The sequence below is a fragment of the Oryctolagus cuniculus genome, chromosome 6 (assembly GCF_051225735.1).
Source record: "Oryctolagus cuniculus isolate XC-2025 breed Fujian yellow rabbit chromosome 6, ASM5122573v1, whole genome shotgun sequence".
Lineage (NCBI taxonomy): Eukaryota > Metazoa > Chordata > Mammalia > Lagomorpha > Leporidae > Oryctolagus > Oryctolagus cuniculus.
The window spans coordinates 21,472,411-21,484,719 of NC_142872.1; the positions used below are offsets into that span (position 1 = coordinate 21,472,411).

The 12,309-nt window shown below is 40.8% G+C and overlaps 1 protein-coding gene across 16 annotated transcripts in view; it reads right to left on the reverse strand.

Annotated features, from left to right (window-relative positions):
- The window catches only part of RAPGEF6 (Rap guanine nucleotide exchange factor 6), a 200,629-nt gene that overhangs the window by 103,470 nt on the left and 84,850 nt on the right, over window positions 1-12,309 (reverse strand). For all 16 annotated transcript variants that reach the window (XR_016236064.1, XR_016236065.1, XM_089335844.1 and 13 more), the window contains one exon: window positions 3,293-3,424. Coding sequence is in view for 14 of the 16 variants with exons in the window: in XM_089335844.1 (XP_089191970.1) it covers window positions 3,293-3,424 (132 nt within the window). In the remaining 2 variants the exon portion in view is untranslated. The remainder of the gene's footprint in view (window positions 1-3,292; window positions 3,425-12,309) is intronic.

The window sequence follows — 12,309 nt, forward strand, 5'->3', positions numbered from 1 at the left end:
TGGAGGATGGCCTGAGTGCTTGGGCCCTGCACCCCATGGGAGACCAGGAGAAGTACCTGGCTCCTGGATCAGCGTGGTGTGCCGACTGCGGCGGCCATTGGAGGGTGAACCAACGGCAAAAGGAAGACCTTTCTCTCTGTCTCTCTCTCTCACTGTCCACTCTGCCTGTCAAAAAAAAAAAAAAAAAAAAAATCCTGAATTTTTTTGGGGAGGTCTAGAATTTCAATTGTTTTTTGTTGCTTTTCTTCCTCACTCAACTTCATTCAAATTTATTTTTATATCATTGCTTAATTTATAAGTGTCCTTGCATTTTTTTTTTTTTTTTGACAGGCAGAGTTAGTGAGAGAGAGACAGAGAGAAAGGTCTTCCTTCCGTTGGTTCACCCCCTAAATGGCTGCTACGGCCGGCGCGCTGCGCCAATCCGAAGCCAGGAGCCAAGTGCTTCCTCCTGGTCTCCCATGCAGGTGCAGGGTCCAAGCACTTGGGCCATCCTCCACTGCCTTCCCAGGCCACAGCAGAGAACTGGACTGGAAGAGGAGCAACCAGGACAGAATCCGGCGCCCCAACCGGGACTAGAACCCGGGGTGCCAGCGCTGCAGGCGGAGGATCAGCCAAGTGAGCCGTGGCACATTTTTAAAAAAAATTATCTCATTTGTGTGAGCTTCTAGAAAATGGTAACTTGTAAGGGAGAAAAAAGACTGGTGGTTCCCAACAGTCGGGTATCAGGAGAGGAGACCTACAGCAAGGGGGATAGGGTACTTTCTGAGGAAACAGAAAGTAAGTTCTATGACTTGATGTAAACTGAAGAGAGTAAATTTCATGTGTAAATTACACATCAGTTAACACAAAACACATACACACAATTGGTGTAGGAGGCAGAATTAAGTCGATCTGAGATTGAATTTGTTGACTGAGGGAAGGGAGCCAATGGTAATTTCAGGAGTCTGGAGCACAAAAAGGAGACTTCTACAATACCTTGCAATATGCAGGAGAGATAGCAACACCTACCCACAGCTGTGTCCATTCTTAAACTGAACTTCTTATAAGGTAGAATGAATTGTATAGTATTACTGAGGAAGGAAGACATATGGACAGTTTCAAGCAGGGCAATTCACTCGGGGTCATAGTCCTGCAACACAAAACCTCCAATTCCAACTTCAGGTTGGTTATCTTACAGGTGGGAAATCTGTAAACGCTAACAGAGGTGCAGTTCTTCAGAAACTTCTCCAGTATGTTCACCAACATATAGGGGCCTAGTCTTCCAGCGCACAGTGAAGTACTGTCCTTTCCCAGCGACCCTGAATTTTAATCTACGCACTCTTTTGTCCCTTCCCTCACAACTATTTGCCTTAGAAATGGATCATTCCAGTGAGACTAGGTTTCCACAGTTTGTCAGTGCATCTCCTGTTGTGTACAGTCTCTCTTAGCAAGGTTAAGACATTCCCACCCATCCTGACAGGAATATGCAGCAGCCATATTCCTGAATTTGACCAATTCCAGGCCTATCTTCCTCAGAGTTCCTCTCCTGGAAAAACTCAGAGATGCCACTGCTCTTCCACAAGATACATGTTTTGGGGAAGACCAGAACGTTTTGAAAAGCTACACATAAACTAAAAAATGGTGGCTGGCTGTTTTTCATCTTTCATTTGCCTATCAGCCTGGTTTTTCTAAAATACCTAAATCTGGGTAGCTTAGTAGAACCACAATTTAAATGTTTCCCTCAAAAAACAACTATTTCCACAGTTCTGTGTTTTATGGACACCACTCAGTACACTGGGCAATTGGCCTATTTAAATGTGGCTACTCTGAACTGCAGGGTGCTGTAAAATTAAATGGTTTTCTAAAGAGTTAGCTTTGTGGCCGGTGATGGAGTGTAGCAAGTTAAGCTGTGTCCCGCAGCACTGGCATCCCACAAGCACATCAATTTGAATCCTGGCTGCTCCACTTCCGATTCAGCTCTGTTAATGTGCCTGGCAAAGCAGTGGAAGATGGCCCAAGCCCTTGGGCCCCTGCACCCACGTGTGAGACCTGGAAGAAGCTCCTCTTTTTGGATCGGTACAGCTCTGGCTGTTGCGGCCAATTGGGGAGTGAAACCAGCGGATGGAAGACTCCTCTCTCTGCCTCTCCTTCTCTCTTTGTATAACTCTTGACTTTCAAGTAATATTAATAAATCTTAAAAAAAAAATGCCTATTGAGGTGCCCATGTTTAAAAAAAAGACTTCGTATGAAGAACGCACATAAATTATGTTAAAATGTTGATTACAGGCCAAAATTATAATATTTGGATATACTGTGCTTAATAAAACATATTACTAAAATTAATTGTGCTTGTTTCCTTCTACTTTTTAAAATATGATTTCCAGAAAACTTAAATATATGGCTCAGTTTAAATTTCTATTAGCTCCAAAATACACTGCACATTTGAAATTCTGAATAAACCAACTTTAAAAAGGAGATTTATTCATTATTTGAAAGGCAGAGTGAAAGAAAAATGGAGTGTGTGCACACCAAGCCAGGGTGAAGCCAGGAGCTCCTCCACATCTCCCACCAGAGTGGAAGGGGCACAAGAATTTGCGGTATCTCCTGCCTTCCCAAGCACACCAGCAGGGAGCTGGATCAGAGACAGAGCAGCCTGGACACGAAGGGGTGCTCACACAGGATGCACGTGTCCCAGGCAGCAGCTTAATCAGTTGGGCAACAAGTATCATGTGTTCTTTATTTTACTGAAAGCCTGTATATTCATGATCACTGACAGAATACAACTCACTCCCCAGAAAAGAGACCACACACAAAGTTCCACTCTGAGGACTGCAGAATGCACTGCTCTGAACTTAGGTTCCACCTCAGCAGAATGTGTAAGGACCCTCCCGGGTGGGGGCCTCCCAAAGCCTGCCCTCTATTACAAGGAACACTGAAAATCTTACTAAATTGGCCATTTCTTCTGAGGTTTTAAAAATGAAAAAGTTAATAATTCACTAATTTATATATTACAGTAACAGAAATCTTTTTTATAATATAAAAACAATGCTAATGTTCCTCATGACTTCTACTTATGAAAGCAAGTTTATATATTTCTAAGGGGTCAGTGAGATAAAAAAAAAAAATGGAAGCTAACACTGGATTATACCTAATCCTTCTCAAAAGACAGATCACCTTTGATTAGGCATACAAATTTGAAAAGTAAATAAAGTATACTTCTCTATAGAACTTATGCTTGAATTTTATACTGCCATAGAATATTTTGAAGTATAAAAAAGCCATAGTCACAGTACACAAACTCTTAAGGTATTACCTGATAGATATCAGATAAACTGCTGCTTCCGGAATCACTGGCAATGCTACAGCCAGACTGACTAGAGGACACATGAGTCACCTGTGGGTGAGGGCTGTCTGTGAGGTGCATCTTGGTAAGATCAGCCGGAAGCTGAAGGAAAAAGAAGAATTTAGTTATTGTAAATGTCAGACTTTACCTTTTTACGAGTTCTTGAAACACTATAACTTCTATTAATACATTTCTGTTTATGCACATTACTATACAACCTCATTTCTAACTTAATTTCTCCATCCTTGGCAAAAATCTTTTGAAATAATAAGAACCAAGTAATATTCTCAAGCTTTGAGACATCCCTACAGTGGTAAGCTCATCAAATAGTTTCCCAAAAGGAACTGTCATTATTAACAGTGTTTCAAAGGAAAAGTTTGATCCCTCCTTTTCCCACATAAAAATATCAGTTGCTTTAACTGTAAAGGGCCAGAATACTATTAAAACACATAGACAGTAAAACAAACAACAGTATCTTGGATTAAAGCCCAGCACTAGGCAGCAACAAACTAACTGCATTTAATATCCCCTAAATTTTGTAAGCATCTTTATACTTACTGTTATTAAATTAGTATATGACTGGTCTCTGAGAAATTACTAACAATCAAAGCAATTTAATGAATGTGTGCTAGGTACTGGGATACAAGAGACACAAGAAGGAAATTACTTCAACAGCCCTTTAATATGGTCACACTCTTGTCAGGTACAGAGGTTATGTAACACACTTCATACTACATCTCAGATAATAAATGTCCTAGGAGTTAAGAAACAAAACACTACACTCTAAGTAATGAATGTGCCACACAGAAGGTATGGTATAATGTCTTCCCAAGTGATTCCTCAGACCATTAAGAGCAATCCAAATTTAAAAAATAGTTTCCAACTGTTTTATTTAGGAAAACATTAAAGACAGTGTCACATAGACAGTACAAGTTAAATATACTCCAAATGAACAAATGGTTAAGTCCGAATTAAATCATCTCAACAGTAATTACTATAATTACAAAAACTACACACCAAAATTAATTATGAACTTCCCCTACTGAAAATGATGGATTAGGTAATTCAATTGCATTCTATAATATAAACAGAAATGTGGAAAACACACACACACACACACACACACACACATTCTTGAGGGGGTGAGAAGAGAGAAACATAAGAGAGCACAGGGCCTAGAAAACATGCATACATTCACTCGCTCAAGTATGCAGTTACTGGTCTCTGAGGTTGCTTTTCTCCTAAGAGTATCTCTTGATTCCTAATTTCCAAGGTCAGTCTGGAAGGGAAACTCTTGGACTATGATCCTGCAGAGGATACTATGCTCTAAGAATTTTAACTCAAAAATACTTCAACCTTGATTTCATAATGATTTCAATTCCTGATGCTAGATTAAGGGAACCCATGATTACTGGTATTTCCACTCAACGGTTACAGGCAAACACAAATCTTCTGTTGGATACTTTTGTCTTTTTTGGTTTTATATGTTCCTTTTCTTTTAAAATTAATTTATCTACCCACCAGTTTGACAGAGACAGCAACAGAGAGAGAGAAATCTTCCATCTGCTGGTTCACTTTCCAACCCTCCACACCCTAAAGCTGGGGTTGGGCCAGGCACTCCAATATGTGATGTAGACTTCTGAAGTGTCAGCTTAACCTGCTGTGCCATAATGTCCACTTTCTTTTTATCAATATTTTAAAACAATCTTTTAAAAATGTTAAAATCATTCTTAACTCATAGGTCCTACAGCTCCCTGGCCAGAATGGGTCCTGTTTAGTGACCCATTATGTATGTAGAGAAAAGGACAAGACTAACAATTTTAGAAAGGAAAAAGAATGAAAAAAATTCTAAAATACAAAATAGAAATTTAAAAACCTGAAGATGGACTCAATAAAAGACTGATATAGCTATGAAAATAACTACAAAAGACTGAACTGAAAAAATATCCAGAATGAAGCATGCAAAGTAACAAGCATGAAATTAGGAGGGAAGAAGTATGAGTCACAGCAGATCCAGTGAGAACACAACATCTGACAAGCCAATCCCAGAAACGGAAGAGAAAGAAAGCTTACTGCAAAGAAGAAAGATGTTGACTGAGCACTTTCTAAAACTACTAACAAACAGGAAATCACTCTCAATGAGTTTCAGGAACTCTCAAGTCAAATACAAACAAAATCACACCTATGCACACCAATGTAAAACTACTGGGGAGGGGCTGGTGTTATGGCAGAGTGGATAAGGCTGCGTTGCCAGCATCCCAGGCAGGTGCCGGTCCAAGACTTGACACAGTTGCACTTTCCAATCCAGCTCCCTGCTCCTGCACCCATGTAGGTGTGGGGAGCAGCTCGGACTAGACTAAGTTACTGGAATTAAGACTTATTCTATGCATCTGCTCTCCCACAATATGGCGCTGGGAGAGAAGAAAACAGCTTTTACACAGCTGCCTCCAGTTCAACCAATAAACTGTAGGACCTGTTCCTGATTGGAGAGCAGCGTACTCGGCGTGTGGGCAGCCGAGTTAGGATTGGCGGAGGAGGACTATAAAGGAGGAGAGAGACAGAGACGGCATGCACCAGGAACATCTAAGGGGAACATCTAAGGGGAACACCTGTGCAGCCCCCGAGAGAGCCGGCCGGCGGTGTGCCGCTCCCCTGTGGAAGTGGGGAATGTGGCAGGGGGAACCGCCCTTCCACGGAGGTGGAAGGGATAGTAGCCAACCCGGGAAGAACCAGCAGCAAACCCGGGGAGGGCCGAGCAGACAGAAGAACAGCGCAGGGTTCTGTGTCGTTCCTCCACGAAGAGGGGGAGCGACATAATGGTGCCGTGACTCGGATATGAAGCCTAGGCAGGGTTTAGTGTCGTTCCTCCACGAAGAGGGGGAGCGACAGTAGGATATCCAGAACAAACTCCTGGCTTTGGCACACCCCAGCCCCAGCCCCTGCAGCCATATGGGGAGTGAACCAATGGAGAGAAGCTCGCTAGCCCGCCCATCCTTCGTCCCTTCCTCCCTCCCTCCCTCCCTCTCACTCTGTCTCTAGCTCTCCCCCTCTCTCTTCCTCTATTTCTGTTAACTCTTTCATATAAATAAATAAATATTTTTAGAAAAACTGTGGGTATAAATAAAAGACAAAAGTCTTGGGGTAGTCAGGGAAAACAAAACAACTGATGGCTGATTTCTCAACAGAAACTTTGGAAGTCAAAAGACAATAGAGTAGTATCTCCAAAAGCTGAAATTTTATACTTGGTATTAGCAGTCCTCTTTGGTAGTAGAATACAAGAAAAATAAGGGGTAAGACAATTAAAATGCAAACATCAAGACATATTTATTTCCAGATGAAAGGTTGTCTTCAGAGAAAAACAGAAGATGTGTACTCCACGAATTTTAAGATTTTCAATAAGCTTGTTAAAGACAGTATCAACATATGAAAATCAGTATCATCCTTAGGTATCAGATAGGTGGAACATATGAGGGGAAGATTTTACCCCTGTCAATGAACTCTTGCTTACATTATTAACTAAAGAAAAATCGGTGCCCTTTAAGGATGTTTTAAGACTGGTTTAAAGAAGAAATGTAAGCAACAGTTAAATCAGGACTGTAAGGTGGATGCTTAACAATTTCTCATTGAAATCATCACAAAATTGCTCTTGTTCGCTGAGAGGAATGAACAGAAGCATTGTTCTGGTGCAGATGGATTCTCTGAAGCTCTCCTGAGTATTTTTCTGCCTAACCTTTAGCTATCTTTCTCAAAACACATAATAAGCACTCATTATCATTTTTTGGCACCCAAAAAAGTCAATAAGCAAAACACCATGAATATTTCAAAAGACTATTTCCATGATCTTTGCTTTTGATTGGTCCATTTTCTTCTATTTGAGAATTTCAACTTCTTGGTAACCATTATTTTTATTGTGCTTTTTCTTCAGGACTGTACTGTTAAAGCCACGTTTCAGCTTCTGTTACAATTCTTCAAAGAAATGCTTAGGATCTTGAACAAACTTATTTAAAATTTCTTTTAAAAGGTCTTGTCTGAAACTGATCTGAGTACAACAGTTCTGGCAGTCATGGCTGTGTAAGTTGAACAAACCGAGATGACTGTAGAGTTTGCTGTTGCTGCTGTTAACTGTAGGTTCTCTTCAATCACAACACCGAGAAGGTCAATGTTTTCCCTGCAAATTGATGTGAATGTGCTAGTGCTGTGGGTTTCATTTTCCATATCATCTTGCAGTTATCCATTTGCAAACTTCTGAGTTATTTGGGGGTATCGTCAACATACACTTTTCAAAAAGCATCAATGATTTTACCATTCTTTCAACCAAGGTTTACTATAAATTTGCTCTGGGTTCTTGATTCAATTTTAGCAGAATTCATGTTGCTCTCAAAGAGGGTCTTTACACAATGATGTCTTATCCTTCTCAGTGCCTCAAACCAGATCTTATCAAGAGTTAGCATCCCTTATGGGCACCAGTTCAAGTCCCAGCTGCTCCGCTTCCAATACATGTCTCAGCTATGGCCTGGAAAGGCAGTGGAGGATGGCCCAAATCCTTGGCCCCTGCACCCTCATGGGAGACCCAAAGAGGCTCCTGGATCCTGGCTTCAGATCAGCTCAGCTCTGGCCGCTGTGGTTATTTAGCGAGTAAACCAGCAAACGAAGACCCCTCTCTGGCTCTGCCTCTTTCTGTAACTCTTTCAAATAAATAAAATAAATCTTAAAATAAATAAAATAAATCTTAAAAAAACCCCACATGTTTCTTATTTATTTATTTATAAGTCAGAGTTACAAAGAGAGATGGAGAGAAAGAGAGAGGTCTTCCATTTTCTAGTTCACTCCCCAAGTGGCCACAACAGCCAGGTCTGAGCCAGGTCAAAGCTAGGAGTTTCATTCAAGATTCCCATGTGGGTCACAGGGGCCCCACTGCTTGGGCCATCTTCTGCTTCTTCTCCCAGGCCATTAACAGGGAGCTGGATCAGAAGTGGAGCAGCTGAGACATGATCCGGGATAGCTGGTGGTGGCTTTACCCACTATGCCAGCCCCTTCATGAACTTTTTGATGATTTCTTATATGTACTACTGTTTATGAATTAGACTCACTATATAAAAAATATCAAATTCACAAAAAAAATCCTAAGGAACAAAAATAGTCATTTTCCACAGAAACAAAAATAAGAGAATTACTCCCCAGCAAACTTACAGCGAAAGAAATCCACTGAGAGAAGGAAAATGACTCCAAATGCAGCAACAACAACAACAAAACAATAAAAATAGTAAATGTGTGGATATATCTATATGAACACCATCTATATAAAATAGTAACACTAAGGTTCTATGAAGTTTAAAATTTACAAAGAATTAAAACACATCATTAACAAGTTTAACTCTAAAGGAGGATAAATAAAACTATTAAAGTGATCTAAATTCCTTTAACTATCCATAAAGTTGCAGTAGCAGACTTAATAGGTGAAGGAAGTATGCTGTAATCTCTGATCCAAATTTATTAAAAGTATGTTTATACATACTTTTTTTAAAAAAGATTTATTTTATTTATTTGAAAGAGTTACAGAGGAAGGTGGGGACAGAGGAAGAGGTCTTCTATTCGCTGGTTCACTCCCCAGATGGCCTCAACGGCCGGAGCCGGGCTGATCCAAAGCAAGGAGCCAGGAGCTTCTTCCGGGTCTCCCACGTGAATGTAGGGGCCCAAGGATTTGGGCCATCTTCTACCGCTTTCCTAGGCCATAGCAGAGAGCTGGATTGGAAAAGGAGCAGCCAGGACTAGAACCGGCGCCCATACGATTTGCCGGCGCAGAGGCGGAGGATTAACCTACTGCACCACAGCGCCGGCCTGTATCTGCACTTTTTATGTACTAACAAGCTCACAGAAGAGAAAATACTAATAAAAAGGATGGACACATTGGGGCTGGCGCTGTGGCTCACTTAGTTAATCCTCTGCCTGTGGCTGCGGCAATCCATATGGGCACTGGGTTCTAGTCCTGGTTGCTCCTCTTCCAGTCCAGCTCTCTGCTGTGGCTCGGGAAGGCAGTAGAGGATGGCCCAGGTGCTTGGGCTGCTGCACCTACATGGGAGACTGGGAAGAAGCACCTGGCTCTTGGGTTCAGATCAGCGCAACGCCGGCCATGGCAACCATTTGAGGAGTGAACCAATGGAGGGAAGACCTTTCTGTCTTTCTCTGTCTATAACTCTACCTGTCCAAAAAAATAAAAATAAAAATAATAATAATAATGAAAACACAAACCAAAAGAAAGATGACACAGCTGTTCAAATTTAAGATACAGTACAGTTTGAGGCTAAAGCACCAGGAGAGAAAAAGGGACAATCAATTTAACAAAGAATTCATAATGATAAAAGTTCAACACTAAATTTAAAAAGTCTCAAAACATGCACGGCAAAAAGACCTGAAAACAATCTAAATGTTCATCAATTAAAAAAAATGTGGTATATATACTCAACAGAATACTAGCTGCCCTTCAAAAAATAAAAGCAGAAATTTACTGCAAAAACATGCATGAACCTAAAAGACATTATCTCATGTAAAATAAGGTACACAAACAAATATTGTATGATCTCACTTTTAAGTGGAATTTGAAAGCTTAATCTCTGTGCCGGTTTTGCGCTGCACCAGGTAAAGCCACTGCCTGTGATGCCAGCATGTTCACACTGCTCTACTTCCTAAACGACTTGCTGTTAACGGGCCTGGGAAAAGCAGAAGATGGCCCAAGTGTTTGGGCTCCTGTCACTCAGGTTGGAGACCTGGATGAAGTTCCTGACTCCTGGATCCAGCGGGGCCCAGCCTTGGCCATTAAGGCCATTTGAGGAGTAAATTCATTCAAATTAATAAATCTGTATAAAAAAAGTTGAAATCAAAGGGAGAAAGCAGAAAACATCACAACTGTTTTTGTGACCATTATATATTTCATTACTCTAGATGTAGAGGGAAAGATATGCTGGAGATAGAATACAATCAGATATGCTCAGATAGGCATTATGAATGTATCTATTTACTTTTAACTACACTGTTCCCTTTTTTAAAAAAAATTTTTATTTTGTTTATTTGAAAGGAAGGAGAGGGGCACAAAGAGATAGAGACCTTCCATTGCTGATTCACTCTTCAAACAGCCACAATGGGAGAGGCTGGATTAGGCCAAAACCAGGAGCCTGGAACTCTGACAGGGTCTCCCACAAGGGTGCAGGGGCCAAACTATTTGGGCCATCTTCCGCTGCTTTCCCAGGCACATTACTAGGGAGGTGAATCAAAACAGTGCCCATATGGGATGCCAGCATCACAGGTGGAGGCTTTACCCACTGTGCCACAAAACCGAATCCAGGCATTTTGAATTTAATTCCTATAGGTAATAGAGACCTACTGTGGCCTTCTGGGAAATGCAGCAACACAACAGCGGCCCACATCCTGCTACAATAATAAAGGGTCCCCAAATCTTAAAGGCTTCATCTAGCAAAGTGTGTATTTTGGTCATTTAAAGCTCTCTGTTGGTACAAGCAACTCTTTGGGGTGAAAGCCTTATAAAGAAAAAAGTAGGGGCCAGAGCTGTGGCGCAGCAAGTTAAAGCTCTGGCCTGAAGGTCGGCATCCCATATGGACGTGAATTCTAGTCCTGGCTGCTCCTTTTCCAATCCAGCTCTCTGCTGTCGACTGGGAAAGCAGTAGAAGATGGCCCAAGTCCTTGGGCCCCTGCACCCGCATGGCAGACTCGGAAGAGGCTCCTGGCTTCGGAATGGCGCAGCTCCGAATGTTGCGGCCATCTGGGGAGTAAGCCAGTGGATGGAAGAGCACTCTCTCTGTCTCTACCTCTCTCTGTAACTCTTTCAAATAAATAAAATAAATCTTAAAAAAAAAAAAAAAAAGTAAAGAAACTGCTTTGGTCCTTTAGCTTTGCCATCTCATCACAAGGCCACTTAGGCCAGCAGTAGAAAAAAGAGTGGGAAGGGATTAATCTACCATAACAATCAGAGAAATAAAGATGAAAATACCTTTCCACCCCACCAGATTGGCAAAAAGCAAGTCTAATAATATAAAAGGTGCAAGGCTACATAGAAAACAACACTGTATTCTCATCAAATGTTAAGGAGAGAATGAACTGCTAGAGCCCCTTTGGAGAAAAATTTGGCTATTTATCATTTTGCAGATCAAATCTTAAGATTTTACTGAAAAAATATATACATTGGTGAATCAGTAAGCTTTCTCTGGAAACCCATCCTAAAATAAATAGGTGAAACAAGAAATATACCAGGGATTCATTACAAACAATAACCGTAATTGCTTAATGGAAGAGAAGAGCTAAACTACCACTATGTGCAAGTTATCACTTGATATCTGTGGGAAACTGATTCCATGGTCCCCATACGATACCAGAATCGGCTAACTATGATGTCTCTTATATTAAAAAAAATGTGCACATAACCTGTAAACAATCATGTCTGTATTACTTACAATACCTGCTACAAAGATACCTCCTGAAAGTTGTTACACTGTATTGTTTAGGAATTATGACAAGGAAAAAAAGTTTGTTATGTGTTCAGCACAGATTTAATTTTTTTCAGATTATTTTCCAACTGTATCTGGCTGAATTCATGGATGTAGAAACTATGGATACAGAGGCTGACAGTACATCTCCCAGTTAAAGGTAGAGCTGCACATTCGAACTTGGACAACTTTGTAAAAATGTATTGATTGTGAAGAGGCAAGTTTCATGATAAATATGTAAAACATAACTCATTGTAAAGCATAAAAATAATATATTTTCTGGGTACCTGCACCTCTAAGATTAGAAGAAAAGATCTGACAGAATAGGTAACATGCAATCAATAGAAGTACTTTCTTTTTAAGATTTATTTTATTTATTTGAGAGGTAGAGTTACAGATAATGAAAGAGATAGAAAGGTCTTCCTTCCGTTGGTTCACTCCCCAAACAGCCGCAATGGCCAGAGCTACAAGGATCCGAAGCCAGGATCTTTG